At 42.0% G+C, this 26,690-nt stretch overlaps 1 protein-coding gene across 3 annotated transcripts; it reads left to right on the forward strand.

The window, feature by feature from the left end:
- Positions 1-167: 167 nt before the first annotated feature.
- On the forward strand, positions 168-26,419 carry spa17 (sperm autoantigenic protein 17). Of its 3 annotated transcripts, none has more exons than XM_064302568.1 (7): positions 168-346; positions 829-990; positions 1,291-1,361; positions 1,688-1,752; positions 4,438-6,241; positions 19,254-19,449; positions 25,341-26,419. In XM_064302568.1, the coding sequence occupies exons 2-7, from the start codon at positions 837-839 to the stop codon at positions 25,394-25,396; spliced, it is 2,346 nt and encodes a 781-aa protein (XP_064158638.1). In that variant the 5' UTR covers positions 168-346; positions 829-836; the 3' UTR covers positions 25,397-26,419. The 3 variants fall into 3 exon arrangements, with proteins under 3 accessions (XP_064158638.1, XP_064158637.1, XP_064158639.1); XM_064302567.1 differs by having other exon boundaries at positions 170-346; positions 1,685-1,752; XM_064302569.1 differs by having other exon boundaries at positions 189-346; positions 1,685-1,752; positions 19,254-19,403.
- The last annotated feature ends 271 nt before the right edge of the window (positions 26,420-26,690 follow it).

The following is a 26,690-nucleotide window of genomic DNA, read 5'->3' on the forward strand; positions in this document are numbered from 1 at the left end:
TCACTTGTAAATGATCGCTGTAGTATGCCACAAAACACTATTTTGACACGCATAACAGTACAACAGTATGATTCTGGGAATACCAATATTATTAGAATAATCTCCCATAGAGGTCATGAGTCACGACAGGTAACGACTAAGCCTAACGAATATCTTAAATTCCCTGCCTGTTTGTTGGTGCTTTTGCTACAGGTTTTAAACTACCTTATTTTACCCATTCGAGCTCCCGTAGAGAACGTTTATGGCTTCCCGTTGCCTAGGAACGAGTGACAACACTTCCATTCAGCAGGATAAGTCGGAACTGTCACTGAAACTAGAGGTTTATAAAACCTAGCTGAAACAAACGGTAAGAAAATCAGAAATGAAACATATAATTATTTGACGTTACCTTCGTAGCTACCTATATATCAAAAGTTTTCAATGTACCGGGCCTAGCTATATGAAAGCTCGGGCACACCAGAAGGCAGTGCTTGCTTTTCAAATACTTTGCTAGAGTTAACTAAGTTAGCAAAATATATGCTTAGCAAGAGGTTGGATTGGTGGGAGAAATACACTGTTTAGATAGCTAAATAATCGACCCCAGAAATATGACATACAGAGTAAAATGTATAGTGTTAATTTAGCTCTAACAGTGTTAATTAAACTCCAACAGAAAACATTTGGAGTTATCTGTTGGAGTTTAATGGGGGACCAAATGTTATATGTTAGAGTTGAATTAATAATGTTAGTGTTGAATTAACAATGGATGTTTTACTGTGAACGCCTAAAGCATGCATGCATATATTTCGCTACAAATCTTTGTTGTGGTTGTGTTAATTTGCGGTTAAGCCGACGGGATGTCAATACCCTTTTCAAACACCACCCTTCGGGTCCCTCGGGGCTTTGGAAACCTCCTGGAGGGGCTGGCACGAGAAGTCCTAAGAAATCAGCCAAAGGACATCCCGACATTCGCCGCTTTGTACTTCAGTGCCCTTCTAAAAGAAAGAGAAGGTGACGTAATTATTATTATTATTATTATTATTATTATTATTATTATCAGTAGTAGTAGTGCTACCAATCACTTTAAACAAACTATATGTTATGAAATTCAATCCCAGGCAGGAGAGGTCTCAAACCTAAAATGCCCAGGTCTGTGCCCCTCAGGGTCTTAGTCACTAGAAGCTGAAAGTCAGATATGAAATGAATGGACCTATTCAAGACAATGAGCACTACATTAGAGCTGGAGAACTTTCTCTAAATGTTTTAGCAGGGTGCCGTGGTAGACATTCTCTGAAGTGCTTTTGCCCATAGAAAGTGGCCTGGATCCTGCAGAGTGGGGAGCCAAACTTGAAGACAGATTCTACAATAATCATGCATTTAAGGTAAATTCTTCATCCTCCACACTAATCTGACCCAGTATGACCAAAAACAGGGAGTACCCAAACAAAACACCTGACCTCCATCATGATTACATTATTATTAGTAGTAGTAGTAGTAGTGGTGGTAGTAATAATAGTAGAAGTAGTAGTAGTCTAATAACTAATGCAGATTATTTTATCCAGTATGACCTACAGGTCATGAGGGTTAGGGTTAGGGGTTAGGTACATGAGTAGGTGATGTCCAGCCGATACCCACTGTGTAATGACACCTTTAATGCCTCCTTTGCCAAAGTCTCATTCTTCTGTGTTGATGTTGTTGCATGAAGCAGGAAACAGAGAAGGAAGCAGATGGCAGCTCTGAGCCACAGCGAGAAGCCGTGGAGACCGTCCCTGAGTGAGTCCGTCTCTCTTACACCGTGTGCAAGGAAGCCAGGCAGCATCCAGCAAGTGAGAGAGAGAGACAGAGAGAGAGAAAGAGAGAGAGAGAGAGAGAGAGAGATAGAGACAGAGACAGAGAGAGAGACAGAGAGAGAGCAAGAAAGACAGAGAAAGACAAAGAAAGAGAGACAGTATAAGAACGAGAAGAAGGAGAGAGGCAAACGGAGAGAGAAGCAGTCAAGCGTTAAATTAATGAATAAAGTTTTATGGTGTTAGGAACACAAAGCTTTTTATTTATTACGCCCATACAGTAAAATATAAAGTTTTACTTCCATGTAAGAGTGTCATCATTTTTTAAGCTTTCACTTTACTGTTCATGACAGAACATGACATGATCCAATGCACTGATATAATGAATTCTCATGGTACAGCACTACTTGGAATGTCAGTAGTTGTAGTACCACAAAGTGAACACTAGAAGGCATTAGTTGCATATATACATAGATTTCCATCTTTAGCAGTTGTGGACACTAAGGTGTTCGCATTACTACTTTAGACTTGCCTTGAACTGATTAAAATAGCAGAAATGCTACATATATAGTATACTATACTATCAATGGCTTTTTCCTTTTCACTCTAGGTCTACATCTGAATGATAAAACAGGTATTATAGGCAGCAAAACATAGTATGAGCCACTGCAGTAACACCATGTACACACATAGTATGCCTCTTGGAATACATAAATCTCCAAGATCACTGTGAAAAGCTGTTTTGATTATGTAGAGCTTCAGATATAACTGTTCACTTCCTAAATACCACATTGGATAAATGCCTAGCCTCAGCTACACGCTGATTATGTTATATTTAGACCATTTGACCTCTGAAATCTATTGCTCATCCTGTTTATTTATTCATGTATTGCTCAGTCACTCACTCACTCACTGATGACAAGCCAGCTTTACAGTGGCAGGTGTCAGGCATTTGGGTGTTCATGGTCTAAAGCATGAAAATGCACTGCAGCTAACTCCAAAGTAGCTAGCAGAGCAACGATATGTTTCCAGAGGTTGCTGGAAGACTGTCAAGAAACCTTTCTAAACATCAAAAATATCTTTCATCATACCTGTCTGGGCCGATTGAAAACATACACTAAATCTGATATAAATAGAACCAAGAACCCCATAAAATAACCTGGCCTTTAAAAACGTGGAGCTGACCGTTTGGTTAGTCTGTAGGGTCTGCATATACAGCCTGGAGAGTAGGCAGATTCTGAGGGTGACACAGGGATAGACAGCTTATCGGCCACTTGAGACCGAGTGAAGTTGGCTCGTAGTGCAGAGAGATGAAGGCATTGGCGTGATTGGAGGTGGTGAACCGCGTACACCGATGAGCCAGCCTGAGGGAGCGACACACAGACCACTGTCCTCTGGAGCGAGAACCGTGGCGTGGCATGCAGTCTCTCACGTGTGTGTCTCATCATAATAATAATAATAATAATAATTGTATTATATGCTTTTAAAGCTGGGCAGTTCTCAAAGTACTTCACAGAATATGTACCAAATACCTTCTCCTTCTCAGCATCAAAAGCTCATTAAGGCTGGTAGTACTTGGACAGGAGAGGACTTAAACAAGATTTAGACAGAAGGGAAGCCCAGACTGATATTTGGAGTGCCGTTGGTGTGTGAGTGGGTGGGGGCAGGGGTAGCATGCTGCACTTTGGACCAATAAAAGCCAGGACTCTGCGCTATAGTTAATCTCAAATGAGACACTAAATTGTCTTAATCACTTAATCACTTCTCTTTGAAGCAACTGTTGAGAGGGAGAGTGAGAATTTGAGAACTTGGATTTGGAGTGGGAGAGGGTCGGGGGAGGATGGGAGTGAGGCTGAGGGTGGGTTTTCTGGATAAGGAAACTTGCCACTGGGATGGGAGGAGGTTTTTGGAGTGGGGGGTGGGCAGTTCATCAGGAGACACCAGTGCACATACAGGTATGCTTTTGTAATTGAATATATATTGTGACACAACAAAGCTGTCCCCCAAAGGGGGGTGAGGGGGTGGGGGGGGGGGTGGTGGTGGGAAAAATGTGAGCAATTGTTCAGTTCCATTGGTTTATACAGTGAATCATACTGTGTGCAATCATATTTGATGTTCACATGCTTTAATACTTGGCCTGCATTAGTACTGACAGTAAGTAACGAGTGAAAATATTGCAAAGTAGGGCCCTGGTTCTGGATGGTTTTGAAGGTGGAAGCCTAAAACAGCCACATGTTCCCTGCATTTGCCAGCAGTGTGTGGGCTAGCCAGTATGTTTTGACAGAATAGTCTTTTCATTTGGCTGTCAATGTGTGGGGGCACAATCCAGATTGATTTCTGCCTCTGTGCTGTCGAAACAGACGATTCGGCCTGGTGCCACTGCCAGGACTATTGTTCACATTCAGCTACATTCTGTTCTTAAAGTGTAAACATGGGGATGTGTGGGGACCTAACGGCATGCAGTACATTTTGCACGCTGGTATCTTGGGATTCAGGCCTTCATAAGCACTGAGGAACTACATGTGACGCAGCAAAAAATACTAGTCTGCTACAGGACTCAAACTGTAAAACTGTCTATTGAAAGCCTTATTGTTAGATATTGTGTCCTTTGCAAATTTGCTTCCAAAACAAGAAGAAAAAGTGAATCTGTTTTCAATCTTCTCCCCTTCAGGAACAGTGCTGCTGATACCCCGGGCTACGTTGAGCAGGAAGTCATCCAGCCGGTTCACATTTCAACAGTCTCGTCCGCAAACTTTGACGTCTTAGACGATGTGCCGGGCGTGGAGTCCTGGGGCGAAGGCGGGACAGGCGGCAGAGCCAGCGAGGACATCTGCGCTGCCGAACTGGCCCCTTCACCCGTGGCCCCGTACGGAGGAGTCGCAGACGTGGACATCTGCGCAGAGGGGCTGCGAGTGCCTGGGGGGCTGGGCGAATTCGACCTCACCACTGTAGTGGGAACTCCCACCCCTCTGCCTACCCCCCTCCCGGTTCCAGAGGAAATCCCTACAGCAGGGTCTCCAGGAAGCGTTCTGCTGGACTTTAGAGATGATGAGGCGGGACAGATGCAAGATGCCATCCCTGGTAACGCCGTTGAGGAAACTCCCCCGAGGACGGACGCAGCAGAACAGGTGAGGGGAGAGGTACCTGAAACGCCAGAGGCTGTGCTAGAACATGGAGAAGGGCAGGAGGAGAATGAAGAGGCAGCTGAGATAGATGATGCCACGAAGTCGGATCTTCACTTGAAGGGAGGAAACAAATCCGGAACTGAACTCCAAACAGGAGAGGAGGACCCACCATTAGGAAGGGCTTCTCCTGGGGAAGAGGACCCACCCTTAGGAAGAGCTTCTCCTGGGGAAGAGGACCCACCCTTAGGAAGAGCTTCTCCTGGGGAAGAGGACCCACCCTTAGGAAGAACTTCTCCTGGGGAAGAGGACCCACCCTTAGGAAGAACTTCTCCTGGGGAAGAGGACCCACCCTTAGAAAGGGCTTTAGGCTCTGCTAGGGAGGAAGGTAGCACTGAAGAGCATAATGATCCAGAGAGTTTCCAGCCTCAGAAGACCTGTACTGAAGAGGCCGAAGCCACCAACAGAGACACACCTCCCCAGAATTCAGCAGGAATGACAAACACCTCTGATGACAAGGCTGATGATCATGAAGACAATTCTAAAGAGGAGGCAAAGATAGATGCTTCGGTTGCAGATGCCGAATCTGATGAATTCTCTGTTGGAGATGTTCAGGCTGAATCTAAGGAGAACGTGAGCATATCAGCTGAGCAACAGGTTGCAAAGGAATCAGAGCCAGGAAGGGATGTGGGTTCTGTGGGGAAGGAACAGGGTATAGAGTCAGAGGAGCAGAGACAGGGTATAGAGTCAGAGGAGCAGGACCAGGGTATAGAGTCAGAGGAGCAGGAACAGGGTAAAGACTCAGAGGAGCAGAGACAGGGTAAAGAGTCAGAGGAGCAGGAACAGGGTAAAGAGTCAGAGGAGCAGAGACAGGGTAAAGAGTCAGAGGAGCAAGAACAGGGTAAAGAGTCAGAGGAGCAGGAACAGGGTAGAGAGTCAGAGGAGCAGGGACAGGTTAAGAACTCAGAAGATTTGAACCAAGGTGCAGAGTCAGAGGAGCAGAACCAAGGAGAAGTGTTGAAGGAGCAGGCTCAGAATTCAGAGTCAGAGGAGCAGACCCAAGGAGAAGTGTTGGAGGAGCAGGCTCAGGATTCAGAGTCAGAGGAGCAGACCCAAGGAGAAGTGTTGGAGGAGCAAGCTCAGGATGCAGAGTTAGAGGAGCAGACCCAAGGAGCAGAGTTGGAGGAGCAGGTCCCAGCTGTAATACCTGAGGTCAACATGGATGAAAGAGAACCTAAGGAGGAAAGGGAGGACCTTTTGCAGAACATGGACAAAAGGAACCATAGTGACGAGCAGGAGTCAGCACAGCAGGAAGAGGAGAAGGTGCCTGTGGGTGAAGAAGGTGACCACAAGGTAGGTAAAACTTGAGATTTTCACATTACAGGGCCCCTGTGTCTGTCCAGAAAAATGTTAATGATGTGGAAATAATGGTATTTCACCGCTGAAAGGATTAGATACATGATTCATGAAATATTTCTAATTGATACAGAGGTAATACCTTGATTAGTATTAACCATGCAATAGTTGATAAAAACTAGAACAGTATTATAACATTTCTATGACATTTCAATTGACAGTTAATGTGAAATATTTTATATGAATGATATGGCTATTAGCATCATTAATACTAAATATAAATACAATAGGAAGGTATTCATTAGCATTCATGGATATTTCATATAAATGTATGCCTTAGTTAGTCTATACTGTACTTACATACTTAATAAACCCTTCCTGTACAAAATCACTATCGATGAGATGAAACTCCAACTGACCTTAAAACATAAAGAGCAAACAGTGAGGTAACCTTGAGTTGCACACCCTTGTTTCTAGAGAGGTCCCCGGATGTTCTGTAAAAAATGGCCCCTTCAAGGACTTTGCCGATCAACCGAACGGATTTGTACCCTTCCCCGGGTCTCCAGAGCGCAGTGATTGAAGACGTAACAAAAATAGCCTGGCTTCTAGATGCCTGAAACGCACCAACTTTGCACGTCATACAGGAGCACCTTGTGAATCAGCGGCACTTAAAACCAAACCAATTCAGGCTGTGCCGTTCGGAGGCAAACGCACAGCATTTTAATGCTTTTGCTCGGCGGACCTGAAACTGAACATTCACAATGAGGGTGGACCCTGGGCGAGACGGAGAGGGAAAGTGGGTTAGAGTGAGAGAGGAAAGAAGGACCCGTTCTCCGTGTCTTTGGTTATCAGGGTGCCCAGGGCACTGTGATTTTTCTCCTCTTTGGATGTCTGTTTATTTTGGGAGAGATCATGCATTACTGTAGCAATCAATACTGTACAAATAATGAAAGCTGTATCGCACCCAGCTATGCGGTTGAATCTGGCCTTTTGCTAATCTTCGCATGGAAAAGACAGGCAGGCAGATCATGTTCTGCTTATTGAGCGCGCTCACATACACGGGTCCTGTGCATGAATGCGTAGAGGGTGTGTTTATGAGAGAGAGAGAGAGAGAGAGAGAGAGGGAGAGAGAGAGAGAGATCCTGTTATGGATCTGATATATGCCTTGATGTTATCTTGCTCTTTACTCTTTTGTTCACTTGATGTGTGTGAGCAAAAAAAAAAAAAACTGCATCTATATTTATTGTCTATAGTGATTTGCAAACTCCCACGTGTACTGTGATAATGTAGTTAGGCTTTGTCTTCTGTTGGCTCTTGAGGAAAGGCTTGAGCCTGTTCTGAGGAAAAGCAAGCAGACCTGAAAGAGAGCAGCTGAAACAGCAGGAGGAAAAACCACGCCTTCCCAACGCACGACCCCTCCACACTGCCGCACAGCACCTTAAACTCACCATGCAAGATCCAGATAACCAATTAATGGAGTCTAAAGACAGGCTCGTTTGCTCACTCGCTCGTTCACCACTTCACTGAGGGAACCGAAAGGGAGGGGGGAAGGAGGGGATTCATCCCAGCATTGCCATGGAAACGTGCATCATTCTTCTCTTTATCTTATTAAAGGAAAGCTCCAGGCTAAAAGATTAATATTGTTAGTAAATGTGTAGTAGTGATGTGATATTCCTTCCAGGGTTTATTACTTGTAATATGTTTGACTTTGTCCGTATTTCCAATTTTTCAGTTGCTATCCTGTCAGGCTTCTTCTGAATATTCACCATATCAGCTGCTCTAATCATGTAGTCAAATGGCATGTCTTTTGGTGATGACATAGGTGTGCTTGTCCACACTACGAAGGTGCTTTCCTTTAATAAAAGGTTATGGCACCTTTTTATTTTACTAGAATGTAGTAGCTTTGCGGACCCTCATACATATACAGAGGCATGGTTGGTATGGTCTTTTAGGGGTCGTAAAACTATTTTATATTCAATTCACACAGACGTGCGTTTAGTTCTCATGTTTATTTTCATGTGGTGTCTGTGACACCTCTGGACACTTTTTTAAAATATTTTGAGTGATCTGAATAGAATTTCCATAGAATCTGCCCATTGGGGAAACTTGTTATTGTCAGCAGTAGTAGTGTAGTCAGATGTAAGAGATAGGACACGACAGCTCTAATTGGATCGCGGTGTGATGGCAAGCAATGGTAGCACAGATACGGCGGTTAGTCATGTCCCGTTTCAGTCCTGCAGCATCCAATGCCAATAGGATGTTGTGGGTCAGTGCACAACTGTATTAGTTTCTTCTCTCCGCATGGCCTGGTCGCAAATGGAAGAAGAGCAGAGTCTTTGGACTCAGGTACCACTCTAATGTTCCACACCGCTCATGCGATGGTGACCTGCTTCTACGCTCTCTGGGGAGAGCTATATTTGGATGCCTCGCTATACGTCTGGAAGTGGGCAAAGTTAGTTTTGTACTGTCTGCACGGTAAAGGGACAAACAAGAACGTGGAACACATTTCATTCTGGGCCATTCGCACAATGAAAGTGTAGTTGCCTGCTTAGCCGTCAGAAAGAGAAAGATGTCACTGTTCGCAAACCTGTTTTTAATGCATCTGAGGTAAAAGTTAAGATTTGGGATTGGTTCAGTATGCAGTAGTCAGTAATTGTTTGCTTTTTCACTGAATTATGGGCCCTGGTAGTTGTGATGTCTGTGGCTAAATTGCTTAGGTCAGATGTCTCTGTTGGAATCCATTAAACTGATGGATAGTGACTGCCTACCTAAAGGTCAACTTCACTCAAATTTTCTAAAAAGTTTATTTGTCCTTTTACCAAAATCACTATAACACAGTTGCAAGGCCATCTAGAACCCTCTCTGCACCATTTTCACAGATGGTGTTTATTGTAAAAGCAAGTCAGGACAGGAATATGAAAATGTTGTTTTCGTTGAACATTAGGATGGTAAGAGATGCATTGTTTTCTTTCCGCCATTGCCTTATTTTTCCAGACTGCAATGTGTAGTTTCCGTGTTGTTGTGGGGAAGGGAGAAAGAAGTGTATTGTGAGAGATTGTACTTTTAATTGCAGAAAAACAATATCTGTTCTATATTATTTTAGATTTAAGAATTCTTAGACACAAAAATATTCATATACCAGTGTACTCCAGTAAGGACAATATTTAATGTGGCTAAAATTTTCCTGTATCAGTCAAGCCTCTGAAGGCGATTCCACTGCTTATAACTGAGTCACACTTAGAAACATGGTCCTCCCACTAAGGACTCCTGTTACAAAAGATAAAGGAAAAATAAATGGGTTCAAAATATGGAATATAAAAGTTCTTAAACATTATCAATTAATCTCTTCAGGCACAATAAAATTAGACTAAGAAGATTTGATTTAAGTGTTCACAAAATTTAAAAGGAACAAAGTAGGTTTCAGAAGTTTTTTCACATTGATTAGTCACATTGAGTCAGCATTAAAAAAAGACACAAGGTTGAAATTATTTCAAGTAAATTTGTTCAAGTAAATTTTTAACTGCTATCAGAATGTTTTTCACACAGAGAATAACTTGCTGGGTATGTATTAGAAGGAGAGAAGCTGCAGTTCTAGATAGTCTCTAGAATGGAGACAAAACAAAAGGCCCAGATGGCATGGATAGCCTTTTCTCTGTCATCGTTCTTTAGTTCTTATGCTGCACAATATGTTTTGGATCCATGTGAAGAACTCATCACCATATACATGAGTTATTATAATTATGAGTCCTTCTCTAAAGGCTGAATGCTGGCTTTAAGAGGATTCTTTTGGTCATTTAAAATGTTCAGCTACTATTGAGCCTGTGTGGTGAAAGACTGACTTACTGGTCTGAAATATTGATAATGTCATTACAATGTAAAGGGACAACCGCATAAAGTACAACCATGCATACATGCCACGTGACCCCATATTCCATTTATGATCTTGCTGCAGAGAAGGTTAAAGTAGAACATGCATCCAAATCCCTATCTCTCTGCTAGCATAAAGATCAATGATCATGTGTTTAGTCCAGGAACTTGTTTATACAGTATCTAGAAATGTTGTAAGCTGTATCCAATGATTACTTTTCCACATATCATGGGTTGATGGTAAAATATAAGAAAGATATCTTTGGGTAAACTTTAATAATTTAGCTCGGGTAAAAATTTTTTTTGCTGATTACAGAGGTACACCTAATTACAACTAATGCTAGTTACAAAAATGTAAGGCTATCCTTCTGTCTTTGACTGATCTAGTTTTTCCCTATGAGGACTATGACAGAATATATTTTTCTCTTTTTTTAGAGTAGGTCATGTTCTCGCAGTGTGTGTCTTGTCCGTTGACTTTGTGTGTATTACGTGGGTCCTGGGGACATGGACTCTATTCTGAGTAGCAGTGTGCATCAAAAACCACATTTAGTCATCGACCAGGGGAAATAAATTCACGCCTGAATGCACTTTTTCTTCCTATTTCCTATAGTGTGAAAGCCAGCATCACTTATTAAAAGGAGCATCTGTAGCAGCAAGCTGCTACTTACTGAAGAGTTTTGATAAGAGTGCAGGCTGGCCCCTGTAGTCACAGCTTAAAGCCTCGGTTTTGTTCTTTGCTGACATTCACTGGTCTGCAGCAGAGGGACACAGCTGGCCTCATACCACAAGGGTTGTGCTGAGTTTAAATTACCCAGCATGCCTTGGGCCACCTGTACCTTTGTGCATCCCAATGACACACCCGGTGCCCACAGGCTACAGTACATAGCAAACTGTTCGGTGTTAAACCAACTCTTACAGACTATTTCCATAACTGTTAGAGTTGATTCAACACTGGCAGTTATCAGTGACACACCCCTCTCCCACCCCATCCACAAGCTCCATTTTCACATACTCTTCAGGCTCTATCTTACACGCAGCGCCAAGCGCAACTCAAGTGTCTTTGCTAGTTTCAGACCGACGCAGTTGTCATTTTCCCGTCCAGCGCCCACGTTGTTTAAACAGCAAATGTACTTGCACCCATCTGAGCGCCCATGGGCGTGCTGGTCTTAAAATGAGGTGTGGTCAGGTGCATTGTTGGCGTATTGCTATCTTGAGGCAGCGGAAAGCGATTGCGTGATTGACCAACAAAAATCTGGTTTTAAGTCAATGGCGCAGTATTTATTATTTTAAGGGTGCAGTATTAAGATACTAATATGCGCCTACATATGCGGGTGCACAACGCGCAATATTTTTAAAAAATACATGTCATAATTGTAATACATTGCATAAGAGAAGCGCCATTATAATAGCAATCCGCCAAGGTGCAAGTGCACCTGGCTTTTAAAGGGAATGGGAGATGACACTCTGATTGGTTTATTTCTTGTTACGCCCAAAACACACCTATGATTAATTAAGAGACATAGTACTACACCTTTGAATTATGCGCCTTACTTTGCGCTCAGATTATCCGCCGTTAAACTAGCAAAAGTGGATTTGGACACGCCCTAAATGCATTTGCGCCATGCGCTTTAGACTGTGCGCTTAGATCGTTAAAATATAGCCCTTCATGGCGTTATTCACTCCTAAGTGGCACGCAGTTGGTTAATTGGATGTTTATAAGTAATATAAATGGTGATTACAATAACAATGAAAATTATTGAGTGTTTTAAATGCAAGGGCTAATCCGTTAGAGTAAATGATATGGAACGAGGGTGGGGGGTAGCAATATCAAGAGGAACTCAGACATAAAGCAGACAAATGGCTTTGCTTAGTGTCCTGATATGTGTCACCACGGTGACAGCAAGCGGAGGTGGTGCTGAAGGATGGTGGAGGCCAGCCACACTCTCTCTTCTCTCAAATCGATTTATGGCATCTCCCTGGGCACAAGCAATGCCTGAGCTGTTTTAGAGTTTATGTGCCAACAAGTAATCGCAATGGACAACTTTCAAGCATCTTAATTGTCCTTTTTTCACCCTTGGAATCGCATTTTAGCTCATAGCCCTCTTCTGTTACAAACTGCTTGACTGTACTGTTTTAATAAGCATTTTATAATATGAATGAATCAATCAGACAATACAGCAATACTTGTAATGCAACTTCAGTGTCAAGTGTCAGCATTGACTTAACCTTCACCAATCCTCTCCTGGCCTTTCCACAGAAAGAAATTTGGCGTTTATTTAATCGTTGTTCTCTCATGCAATGTAAAATCAAAATGAGGATGCTCATTTAGTCAATACTCGCAATGCTTGTTTCCAACAATATTACACATCAAATACATTTGCAGGTAAGACTTAATGTATTTGTTTCCAAATGTGTACAAAGAAGGCTGAGACAGAGTCAGTGATGTTTAAAGAGCTTGAAGTAATTGAGGATTGGCATAAAGTTAACAGCCAGGTGCAAAAACAGCTGTTCCCAGTGGCTGTGGAAATTACAGTAGTAGAGTATTTTGTTTTCTGTAAATAATATGGAATGGATGGCATTGCAGGCTGTGCCTTATAGTAGAAGTAGAGGTCATTGGGGTGTTTGAGACCAGGCTGGGCACAGTACTGTTGTATGCATTTTGAGTCTTGAGCAAAAATAACCAGATTCTGTTTGCTGAATGGCCCATTCCCCTCATTAAATGTCCTTATTGGTAGTTTGCTGACTTTGCTTAAAGTCAGTGCTGCGAAAACAATGGAATGTTGCCAACACTTATTTTAGTTATGCTGAGAGGTAGACAGTTTATCATTCATTCTGTTATCCATTATACAGAATCTGCCATCGTTCCAGAAAACCTGAAAATAACTATATGATAATACATAATTATTCATAATAATATTCTGCTCGGGTTCTCTGCCCTTGGCACTTCCTTCCTTCCTTCCACATTAAGTAGTCTTCATTTGCATTAACATCTTCATATTACAGCAGAAACATAAGACCTGAACACGGGAAATTATCGTGATATGGTAAAATATCTGTCTCTGCGGCAGGGGGATGGCGACGAAAAGAATAGTCTAAATTTAAATGCGTTAGGAAACGAGGCTGTGTAGTGGTTGGAGATCTGTGACCTCCTGCTGCTGGCTGACCTATAACCACCGAGACACAAATGACAACGAGCATTTAGCTTGACCTATGTCATCATACTGTACTCTTAATTAAATGTGCCAGGCTTTGAAGCTGGTTCTTTGATGTTGTTTGTGAATTGGGACCAGCCAGTGTGTCACTGGGGAACAGGAGCACAGCTCTGTTAAAATGTTAATATATGGCAGAGGAGAACCGCACGCCAATAACATATTAGCAGGTTATGTGTATATACTATTTGGGACAAAGACATATTTTTTTCTTGATTTGGCTCTGTACTCCACAATTTTATACTTGTAATGAAACAATTCACATTTGATTAATGGGTATTTTTATACATTTTTGTACCACCATGAAGAAATTACAGCACTTTTATACATTACATTATATATAAACAGAGAGAGGGAGAGGGGTTATTATTGTTGAAGGACCTAAATATTATTCATGTACCATTGCAAGTGACAGTAAAACAAGCTAAGCACGATCTAAACACATTTAGACAGTGAGTAAATTAGATTTAAAGCAGACTCTCTAAATTAAAATAAGCTAAAGAACGGTTCTGGCAACACGGACATTAAAAGTCAACTTCTCTCCCACCGGATTTGGCAGGAATGCCTACGCACCAATGAATAATTTATAATATATAAAGTACATCGTTAATACTTCTGCTTTTGTTTAATATTCCCTGAACATTACATTTGACACTTGGTCATGGCTTTATTAAATGTGTGTGTTTATAAAAGCGAACACAGAACCTCTGAAGTAACACCTGGGAACAAATTATACATGGTCTTTAAGTTGTACTCTGAAAGTGTAATAAACAGTTTGTAACAGCAAACCATGCATAGTATGCATTGGGGAATTCCGACGAATATTACTGCCAGTATTAAGGATTCATGAAGAACATCTATCTACTTTGCTTCTAATGGGTAGTCTTCGGTTTCTGAGCTACACCTATAGATAACTAATGGCTGTAGTTTAAGACGTGTGTCTGTGTGTGTGTGTGTGCGAGAGAGAGCGAGAGACAGCGAGAGAGAGAGAGAGAGAGAGAGAGAGAGAGAGAGAGCTTGTGTAGCCCATTTGTGTCTGTAGGAGGCTGTGTTGCTAAGACAATTTCGCTCAGCAATACAATAAGAATATATTGCTTCTGAAAGTTACGAACTGTCTAACCAGCCGACATGGACTGTCACATCGTAAGTAGCCTATTGATGTTTATTTAAAGCGTAATTAATTGATTAACAAATTATCATAATTATAAATGTGACCGCATTCAAGACGAATCATGAAAATTTGGAAACACTTAAAATAGTTGTAATCAAATTTTTTCGAGTTTGCATAACGTAGTTGTGTTTCACAATATTAATATTATCGGAGTGAACTCAAGTTCAAACGCTGAATATTGTTAAGGAGTGTTTTAACCGACCTCATAAGAACACGATGCTCGTCTTAAATTTCAGATGATAAGCTAAGAGCTCGTCTTTCTAGCCGGACAGTATCACTTATTTTAAAATAAATGCTTATTATTATTATTATTATTATTATTATTATTGACATACAGAATTTGTAAAGCACTGATTTGGAATAGAATTTTCTCAAATCATACATACTATGAAAACAGTAAGACTATAGTTGCTTTAAATGTTTTATGATTTGATGCCGTTGTCTTTCAAAGTTAAACACGGATGCTTGGTCGCGACAAAGCTGTGCACGCTGGCGCTGAACTCCGAGTCTTTTGCTGCCAGCTGGGCGTGTTGCGCTGGTCTTTAAGTGCCCGCGGTTGGAATTTATGCTTTACTCTTGAATGTTGGAGTTACGCTTCAACGGGGATATATGTAATTGATTTAAGAGTAGACTGCACACAGCTCAATATAAAACAGGGTAGCCTTACATTAACGTGTAACTGTTCACGTAAAAAATGGTCTATTTCTGAATAACTTTTTGGTTTATTTCACTATTGGACAGAAATAAATAGTGATTCTTGATTTTGTAGCTTATATTTTGTTCAAAAGCATTATTTGCTGTAATTACAGTATTTCTGCTTTGTTTGTTAAGAAATACTCAGTGCAGATCTATATGGATGAATGGATGACTGACAGATGGAGAGACAGACTGACAAAAAGACAGACTGGAAGGGCTGCTGTGCAGTGTCTTAACCACAGACTGTTATGTCTATTACATCACAAGGAGAAAAGGCCATTACATCACAAGTTAATTGACTCCATAGCATTACAATAGAAAAAAGCCATTACTTCTATTATATCAAAGTTGAAGTGTTCATTACACCTTTGACATCACAAGCGCCATTACAAGTCTGTTGCATCACAAAGGTGAAATTCCATTCTATTAAATCTAAAGGGAAAGCCACATCTACTCTCCCCACCGATAGAAGAGAGATTGTTTGTGGATGCTTGTCTGAAGTCCAAAGAATTTGATTTGGTATCTTGGTGAAAATGAGGGAGTACAAAACAGCGCTGTCCGCCTGCTGGAATTTGGGAAGCACATGTAGCGCTAAGAGAGGGGGCTAAGAAATGACAGCCTGAGAGGTGGGTGGACATACTCCCACACGGGGCGGGGGGAGGGGAGTGGGTGGGGGGTTCAGTGGGGGACATTCACCAGCGAACTCTTGATACAGCATAATGTATTTATGCACGGATGTATTGTATGCATCTGATCTGCTAATGGAGTTCACTCTCAGAGTCCGCAGCAGTGTGGTGCTGGGGGATTTAAGGTTGCAGCGGACATGTGCAGTGCATGCTTTTTTTGGATAGTGCCGTTTTATAATCATGCGCTGTGAGGAAGGGGAACCACTGGAGGGAAACACAGACCTCTCCAAGCACAGCGTGGACTGGGGGAAATTCCACTCTTTGTGTGGGATTTCATTTCAGTGGGGGGCGGGCACTGGTGTGTGGAGGTTCATGGAAGAAGGCATTTTATAAAAGGGGATCCATCTGTCCATAAACCTCGACCCCACCCTACCACCTATGCTTACCTTGCTCACCTTTTTTTTGCTAAAAAAAAAAGAAAAAAGATGAATCTCTTTGGTTGCCTCTCCCTGTTCCTCTTCCTTGCCATGCAGTCATTCTGGCTGAATTTAACTGTACATGGAGCAGGACTACACATCACACACATCACCTCATCAGTAACCATTACATAAGAAAGAGCCTATTACGAGTGGGCACCTGCGAGTCGGACAGCAAAAGCTGTGATCAGCTACAATTATTTCCCCGTCCTTCAAAGGCTTGCAAAACGCCTAATTTTACATCTGAAGTTAAAGGGGTTTTAATATTGTTCTGTATCCTCTGAACTTTTGAACTGAACATCTTTCGAAAACACAAACTTACATTAGCAGATGAGTAAGATTCAGATGTCAGATGCAGACAGTGGATTATGAGTTTTTTGTATCACTGATGTTTTAATGCAATACAGAGAGCCGTTGCGGTGCTCTTGGTGTGTGAATGTGTCAGCTGTAATGCCACCGCAGCATGTCATGCAGACAAACTAACGGTCAGCAGGGTTTTCCCCTATGATGGCTCTGAGTAAGCTGTAGATTAAAAACTGTGGGTGACTTTGACCGGTATAGATGGTTTAATTAAAATGGACCACTGCTCTGTATTTAATAATAAGAAAAGTAAACCGAGATGTTAGGCAGACAGAAGAATGGCATCTTTCCCAAAGAATCTATAGTGTAGATGGCTGCATCATACTCTAATTTAACCTGCAGTTAGGTCACAGGCCATAGTAAGCTCTAGCTTTACTGCTGATTACGGCCCAGGCAAATTCCCAGACTGTAAAACATGCCTGTACTGTAGCTTTTTCATGTCACTTATTATAGCTGCTTTAAATTTTCCCAGGTCATTAATAGTAAGCGTGTGGGCAACTTTTAGCTTTGTTGTGTTTTTGCCCAGTTCACTCAGCAGATCAAATAACAAAAGGAAAAAAAAAACTTCAGAATGAGCTATGAAACATGTAGCATGCTTTGGTGTACACTTAAATTGAGAGGGAACTGGTTCCAGATTCTGGCCCCTGACTTCACACCCTGTTCTGCATAAGAGAGCATTGCTTACCCTTTTTGCCGTGGAGGGGGATGGCGGGGGTGGTGACACAGGAGCTCCTTGGCTTCCCTTGCTCCTTGCTGTGCTTGCTTTCCTCTGCTCTCACACCAATTACCCATGACCACCTGGGGCGATTCCAGGGAGCAATTACCCATGACGTGACGGAGCCTAGCTATGTACGGAAGCTCCTGCAGCTGGGCTTGATGGGCATCGCCCACCACTGCGAGGGCAAGCTGATTAGCTTTGTCATGGAGCTCTCAGGATAGAGATGAGGGTTGCAGAATGACGCAGGAAGAAGTTGATTTTTTTTGCATCTGCAGCCGGTCCTGAATCCCCGGTGTTCGTCAGTGCGTTCCAGTGTCTCTGCTTTTGGATACGCTAGACAGATAAATTAAAGATCACTGTAAGATGTAAAGATCAGTGTCCTGTATTGAATGATGACATTGGCCTATTTTATTGATTACATCACAAGCTGCTCATCTTCAAAGCAACAACGTAGCATGTTCCTGACTATGGCTTAACTTAAGTTAATGTTGATGTTTCCTAGTTATTTTTAACTAGGAAACACCATTAGGGACAGAGGTATGATCAGCTTAGACGTAATACTCTCACATAACGTGGAATTAACGTGGACTGTATACCATTATCTTAATGAGAAATCCAAATCTTTATCTACATGATTAATCTAGTTTGTTAAAACAGATTGATTTTTTTTTTTTTTGCTAAATTATCTCAATGGCAACTGAAATGTGAAGTAATTATGATTGGAGTTACTTTATGTCTTTCTGTTTCTCTGATTCTAACTATGCATGACTGATGTATTTCTCCTTTTCCTTAAATAGCCTACCATATTACAAGAAGAGTACAAGAAAGCTTAGACTTTAATATCACTTCAGCTAAGTTGTTTAGCAACATAGTAATTAGTTAATGTGCAAATCTAATCAATTTCTATCTGCTTTGCTTGGTCAAATGTGAATCATTCTGGCAAAAGAATCTGTGGCAGTGCAACCTGAATACAGCTTTCTCAAAGAACAATCCCATATTTAGAGTTCCATCTTGTGTGTCCTTATTAGGGCACACATTACTTATACTTCTGTTCCTCACAAAACACCACAAAAGCTATGGATTCACATTGTATTTGAAAAGCCTCCATCAATGTTTCTTCGGCCTTTACTTCAATTCTCTTTGGCTTCAAGTTTTATTTTTATTGACCAATTTTATAATGACAAATATGTATATTCCATAATATAAAATAAAATATATAGCATGAAATTTATTGGAGGAAAAAGGGCTGACAGGAAGGCTTCACAAACACTGTGTTCAGTCTACCATGTCCTGTCGATCACCAACTCATATGAACCAATCAAAAGACAATGTTCTCTTACAGCACAATATGATTTGGGCGTCTAGAAACGTCTAGCACAGTGATGAGGCCAGTGGTTGTGGCTGAATCCCCTGGAGCCCCATGGGGCAGCTCTGGCCATAGCATCTCACATGAAGGCTCAGTTTCAGGCAGGACCACATCCCGCTCTTACCACACAACAAGGCCTCCTCTGGTGGAACAGCCATCAGCAGCCTGCCTGCACCATCTGGTGGGTTCCAAAGTGAAGAGAAGCGGTGGCTCCTAGAATGCATTTCAGAAGAGTGTCGCCTTCCAAACTGCCAGAATCCTTTGCAGTGATGGAGCAGGGTTGTCACTAGAAAGCCACTCTGGAAAGAAATGAACACCATGGGCATAGGAACCTACTGGCCATAACTTTCCCTTTCGTGGTTGACAACCACGTGATTAATAACAGAACACGTTGTTAACAGGGTGGGACTAATGGGGCAGGCCTATTATGATTTGGCATTCCAAATCGGGGAGGCCATTTTGTGGGTTTGTGAGGCTGTAAAGTCACCACACTGGCCTGATGCCCCCTTTTGGCCAACAGGAGGAGTGCAGCCAGCCCCAGGAGGAGGAGGACGTCATGGACATCCCACTGGATGACCCCGAGGCCAACAAGGCAGCAGCAAAGATCCAGGCCGGCTTCCGCGGTCACATGACACGCAAGAAGATGAAGGACGACAAGCCGCGGGAGGAGGTGAGCAGCAGTCCTGACGCGCTCAGCGGCAGCCAGAGGGACTCAGGTCAGTCCCGGAGAACGTCTGGCAAGGGTGGAGTGTAATAAAGAGCAAGTCCACCTGATACCAGGTCAGTCCCGGGCCAAACCTGGTCATGGCTGGTAGAAGCCTCTCGCATGCCAGCGTGGCACCCCTGGAAGGGAGATGCGGCAGGTCCAGGAAACGCTGTTGTCTGCCGCACGGAGAGAGAGAGCGCACCCACACAAACACACAATAAAATAATATTCACCCTCAGTGGGGGGTTACTTTCGTTTTGTGCTCTGCCAAACACGTAAACAAAACTAAACAAAGAAACTTAGTAAAGAAACACGCTCTCGGTGTGAGCTCCCGGTCTCTGCCCCCAAACTGTGGAGAGCAGCACACCTTTAAGCACCTGGGTTGATTAATTAATGCAACCCAGGTGTGTGTGCTCTCCACTAGCCCGCGCAGCCGAGACCAATCCGCTTCTCCAGTGGACCCAATGCTAGAAAGCCAAAAACAAGGTTTAGAGAAATACTATTGTACGCTGTGATCTGCTGCTTTAATTGAGGAGGAGTTAACAGCTGATAACAGTTAAGGAGAGGACCGCTGGTATAGTGTAGGGTCATCTGGTCTAACATCAATAATGTGCCACACCTGGCTCACGTTAGCATGCTATTCCAGCAAGGTAAGCTGAAGTGATTTCTTTTCACAGGGAAGAAGACTTCTTGAATGTTTGTTTTAGTGCTGTAACTCTCATTCCTGTGTGTGTGTGTGTGTGTGTGTGTGTGTGTGTGTGTGTGGTTACAGGGGGCGGGAGGGAGGTGGGGTGCATGGTTGCTTGGTGGTTGGGTGAGGAGATACAGAAACGCCAAAGCTTTTTATAATAGCTATGCAGTGCAGTAAGTTTGCATTTAACACAACAGGATGAAGGAAAACATTGCAGTGTTTAAATAGAAAGCAGAGCTGTAGGATTGTTCTGTGAACTGAGATTCTTGGGTTTCAAAAACACATTTGCCTGAAGGCTGCTTGTAAAGAGCCTTCTTTAGCCACTTTGTAGCGAAGAAGTTGGATGCATCACGTTCACCGTTCGGAAAGAGCACGTTCTCCTTCTTCCCTTCAGGAGAACCCTCTTCTCTTCACACGATGATCAATACATTTTTAATTGTGTTTCATTAATAATTTACATTTTTTTCATGTAGAGCAGAGCACTTTTTAAGCATGGCCATTTGTAGCTTTCTAATTAGTTAACGAGAGCAGAATTCCAGAGGGGAGGGAAGCCTTAATTAGTTCCAGCAGTGATAGATTAATCACCTGGCTGTGGCATTGTGGGTTCCACTGCACACTGTACGCTTTAGCTTACTGTATCCACTGTTTTCTGCTTGAAATTCTAACCTTGTTTCTGCTGAGCGCTGCTGCTGAAGTTCCTTATACGTCTGACAAGGGAACAATGGGATGAGAGTGTGCAACAGAATATATGTTTCTTCACTGAAAATAATGTATTTCTCCATTGGCAATCTGAATAAAGTCGGAAAAACAACACAGCACAATACAATACAATACAGCACATAACAATAAAATACAGCACAATACAATACAATACAGCACATAACAATAAAATACAGCACAGTACAATACAATACAGCACAATACAATACAGTACAGCACATAACAATAAAATACAGCACAGTACAATACAATACAGTACAACATGACTTTTTTCAACTCCCTGTGAGCCACAAGAGTGAGTACAAAGGCATTCACGATTTGCACTGCAAATTTCGATATGCACTCTACTCTCTGATAGTACCCTCTGTCTCATCATACACATGCAACATTCACATACATCATTCAGTTACTGGGTCTGCCTGAGGTCCTCTCACACAGCTCAAGGTAGCATTGTATAGCGTCACATTGATAAAGCTTGTAGAGTATCTCTTTAGCCTACATACGCAGCACACATACCACCACACAATTAGGGTTTTCTTGTTGTTGTTTTTTTTTTTTGCCGAAGTATTCATCCTCGCCAAAGATCCAGTGCTGGTCAGCAGAAAGCAGTCCCTCATGGTGGTCTCAAAGGTTTATCTACGCTCAGAGCCAAATGCGTGAAAAACAGCCCAGCCCTTCCACAGGGGCTATTACTCCCATCTACAGCACAACACTAAAGCTGGGAGCTTAAGTCCATATGTGCCATATTTTCAGCTTTTCTGTTAAAAGGGCTCCAGCTGACTTTATAGGAGCTTTGCATGCAACTCACAATGGCATTTAATGTAGGTTTGGCTGATTGTAACGTTTCTACATCTAAACATATACACAAAAGCATGTCCAGTGTTAATTCAGCTCTAATATTGGAGTACATATGCACTAACAGGGACCGTATGTGCTCTGTGAGAGTTGATTTAACACAGAACATTTGACTGAGTATGTGGGATTTTGAGAATGTTCACAGTGATGTGGCTCTGTCGCACTAATTACACTAAAACATTTAAAATAACCAAGGAGCTCTTGCAAGCCTTATGAATACTGCTCAAGGAGGCAGTTAGCCATTGACACCATCAGTACGGAGACCGGCATAAATAGATATTAATGTCTAGATGTATAAAGTCTTTTGTTACCACTCTTGTGTACAGAGCAGCCACACACCGAAGAGCCATAAAGCAGTCATTCTGGCCCTCTGAGTGTCTGTAGCATATTGCGCTGGTCTCAGTTCTGAAGCAGATGCCTCTCTCTCATCGCCCATATTGTGTTAGGCAGGACACTCAGGATTCCTTCCAGGACTCGTAATATGAATCTTATTGATTTTCACAGACTAATATCGCAGGCCTTAGTTTCGGCAGATGCTCATCTCAAAGATGCCCGCTGTACTTTTCGTTAGAGCATCGAAGGACACAGCCCTTTCTATGTCGTGACTCTGTTCACGTTTCCTTGCATTTACTGGTGCAAGAACCAGAAGACACGTTCTGCGTCTTGTGAAAAAAAAAAAAATATATATATATATATATATATATATATATATATATGCTGGCGGATTCTCTACTAATGCATCAAATTTATATTCAAATTCTGAATTTGCATAAGTGAAAATCAGCAGATAATATGTCATGCCTACCCTAAATTGTGAATAATTGCAGGTCCATAAATTATAGAAGTGACATAAGAAGATTGTAGCAGACAGCTAGTACAGCAGATTTACCACAGCCTCTGTCTCATAGTTGGGCCTTTGTCTCTCAGAACTGAAGGTACAGAATTATTGAATATTACTGTATCAAACTGAGCATAAATAAATGTATTTGCCACATAAATAAGCCTAAATAGAAATTGTCTACATACCGTGAGCAACATACTCTAAGCTTCAGCACACTCTTCCATCCAATAATAATAATAATAATAATAATAATAGGGGGGGTATATATAACAGGGCATATATAACCCCCCAAACAACAGCAATTTTGTTACCAAAAAGTTCACCAGCTCAGGTGGAGTGGGAGACTGAATGATGAAATCAGGGAGTCGGGGGTGAAATGCACCCAGGACACTGGGGCCCCCCTGCTCTTTGTGAGAAGTGTCATGGGAATCCGAAACATTGACATTGCATCCAAAATACAGAAAGTATCCCCTTTACTGAACTGGAATGGATTTCCATTTCATCCACAGGGAAGACTGCCCCCTATTGGCTCATCAGTACAACTTCATGCAACAATATTGTTTTTACGAAGGAAGTCTCCCAGGTTTCAAACTTGAGAGCTGTTTAAAGATGCACTATTCAGTCAGGGTTTAGCATAATGTTACAGTGCTGTACAAAGAAACAGCATCTTTTGTCACGCATGTAGAGTATTTATTTATTTATTTATTTAACCTTTATTTTACCAGGTTAGTCCCGTTGAGATTAAAAACCTCTTATACCGGAGAGACCTGGCCAAGAAGGGCAACACATTTTGTTTTTAGGCAATATCACATAAAAGCATACAAAATAACCCGGACAGACAAACTGTGCAAAAATACAACAGGGTGCAAAAAAGTGACCCAGCCCCAAGGTGTTAGCTCTTAGCACACACTTTACACCTCGCCTTGGATTGGTCACAGTCTCTTGCCCAACCCCTTGGGGGAGGCCAGGAAACTGCTGCCCAATTTAGGCCTTTCCTTAGCAACGGCAACCTAGTTCTTGGTTGCTAAGCATCTTGGGCATGAAGGTGTTATTTTTAACTCCAGGTGCATCTTCTTGAGCGACCATGACATCGGTTGGATTAATGCGTGCCTCCATGGAGACGCTCTCCAACTACAGCCTGCCTTGTTCCACAGTCACCCCTCCTTCGGGAAACCCAGCAACATATTCCAGAAAATATTAAAGCACAATGGCTGAATCTGCAACACAGTAAGCCAGGCTTGAGTTGAGCAGCGTCGGCTCTGCATTTCCATTGTTACTATTATTATTATTATTATTATTACTAATAATAATAATTATTATTATAATAAATTAGATAATCCATAGAACTTTTAGAACAGTCTTTTGTAGTCCAAATGACAGGGCTTTATTCGACAAGGACATTTAATACTGGATATGTTGAGAGGACAGCTGAGTACCAGTGTTTCAGGACAGATGATTGCATTAACAGTATGTTTCGTTTTTGCACTTCTTGGTACCACTGTTACAAATGTTTTTCTAACCATCTCTTATTATTACACATCCAATGATTGCACTTTGCTTTGTTGAGTCAATCTGAATGTATTGTGGCGTGTTGAACGGCTGTGTTATTATTAGTGTGTAAAGGTATGAATATGAGAGTTAATTGTATTTCGATGAATGAATGAGTATTTTCTTTTTCTTCTTTCACCACAGTCGGCCCCACAGGAAGCTCAGTCTGTAGCACGGAGTGGTGGCTCGGAGGGCCCGTCATGGTGTTTAAAGTGGTTCATTAATGGCTTCCCATTGGCCGTGTTCTCACTCCCACAAATTGGGTCTCAATAGGAAGCCATTCGCCCGCATGCATAATTTACACTCTTTTAACAAAGCAGCAGACAGATGCTGTGCTTTGTCATGCATGGCCAGAGTATCAGCCCTGTGCCGCTGGGAAAATGAGTCTTTTTGAGCGTGGTACAGCACACTCCTTCAGGGGCGGCCACTTGCACAGAGCACCTACTGTAAACAGTCGTGTTATAAGGAACCGGCTGCATCTGGTATGCTGAACTACATTGTGTTAATAGCACTGGCTGCATCTGGTATGCTAAACTTTGGTATGCTCATTTCAAAATACGTATTACTGATTATATAAAACATTTTAGTTTGGAATTTTGCAATCTAATATACATGTGAAATGATGACTGTATAAGGTATTGATCTTTTTTCCTTTTCTTTTTTTAATGAACTCCAACTACCCTTCTTAAGCTGCCATGATTTGTCTTTTAATTTATCCTGGCTTAACCCTCCTGTTCTGTTCATTTTTTAGGTACAGCAAAAATGTTCCCGGGTCAATCCCCATACAGGGGGGGGTTTGCAAATACATGAAATGAACCATTTTCATTTAAAATGTTGTTCATACTGAAAAAATAATTTTAAGTATTTTAAGTATTTTTCCTAGATTTTCAAACTTTAAAAAGGGTCAATTTGACCCGCAACATAACAGGAGGGTTAATATAAAGTAATGAACTTTCGAATGTTTTATTGTAATAGTCTCAATTCTAAAACAGGCCTGTGTAAACTTTTCTTTCATTTACTTTTCTGGAACCTTTTTGGTTGGGCCGAGTCTTATTTCGAAGGCGTGCTCCATCCATTCGGGAGGAGGCGGAGCAGCGGGCGTTTCCTCCAGCAAGCGCAAGCAGTCCTCCAACGCTGTTCCTAGTGAAATCCCCCCGCTTTAAAGGCCTGACCGCTGGAAGAATGCGCTTTAATGGAAAAGGGTTTTCTGCTGTCACTCTTCAGGGTTTTTTCCCCTGTGTTTCAGAACCAGCAGGATCAGAAGGACTAGCGAGAGACGACAGCTCCGCCTCTGAACAGTGAGGACCCCAGACTGCCAGAGGCCAGCCCACCGACCGCAATAAACACTCCCCGGCCACACAAGAGCTCCTTCCGACGCTCAAATCTCCAGAAAACAGTAGAGCTAGATTTGGAGAGCAGTTTTACTGTCGCACAGCGAACTCTCACACAGCATGCGTTTCTTAAACTACAGTCGAGGCACTCACTGAGTACATACTGTGTGAATATACGAAAATAGGGTTTATTACTGATAAACGTTAACGGCGTAAATGTAAACATTTCAAAAATGATTGATCATTTTGGGGCTTCTTACTGGTAAATGGGTAAGGGTGTAAACATGGAAAATGATTGATCATTTTTGTGATATTCTGTCTGATGTTCACTTTGCTATTTTTAAGCTTAAATACAATTATGCATCAAATGAATATAACTATCAATGCCTTTTCTAAGCTGTGTGATTTTGTCTTATCAGTATAATGAATGAATCCGCTTTCTGTGAGTGTCCCATAATGGTAGTCACTATTATATCACCATCCTATATTTATTCAGTTATTTGCATTGATAAATATTATGTATTTTTACCTGACTTTTTTGCCATCTTGTTTTTTTCAAGTGTATAAATTTGGTCATTTACTCTCCATAACCAACTCCAACAACTTCTGGCGAAAATGTGTGCTGAGCTCTTTGGCCCAGTTGGCTTTAAGAACATTTCCTTAAGACTAAAATAATTCCTGCATCAGCAACTTTCCAGTATATTAGCATGCAGTATGAAACTTTTTTGTTGGCAAAAGCAGAAATCCATATCCATACAGAAATACAATCTTTGAGTTATCCTGAGTTTTCGGTTACCAGGAAAAGTTTGCCTTCTATTTATTCGTTGATGTAAATCTGCTGTTTGTGTTATAGAAGGTGGATGAGTATTCAAATGTGTTGATTGACTTAGATTAAGTACGTTGGCATGCTGCATGTCTGATTATTCTGTTACCCATGGCATCGCTGTAATGCTGTAACAGTTGTGTAAGGTCAATAAAAGAATGCAACACATTACCCACTTTCCAGAACACTTTCTTGCCATTGTCAGAGAGTGATGAGTCGCCAGTAGGAGATGTACCACCAAATACACTGCTCGAATGCACAACAGAAGTGATATCGTGATCAATGTCTTTATTGTGACAAACGTTATTGTCAGAGGTTATTGTGGTTTCCTTTGTTCATAGTTTTAGGACAGTCCCTAGGTTATGGCAGTGGGGAAGTAGGAGCGGAGAGGCGTACATAAATAGGCGTACGTGGGGGGGGGGGGGGGGGTCGCAGGAGGACT

The sequence above is a fragment of the Anguilla rostrata genome, chromosome 12, assembly GCF_018555375.3.
Source record: "Anguilla rostrata isolate EN2019 chromosome 12, ASM1855537v3, whole genome shotgun sequence".
Taxonomy (NCBI): domain Eukaryota; kingdom Metazoa; phylum Chordata; class Actinopteri; order Anguilliformes; family Anguillidae; genus Anguilla; species Anguilla rostrata.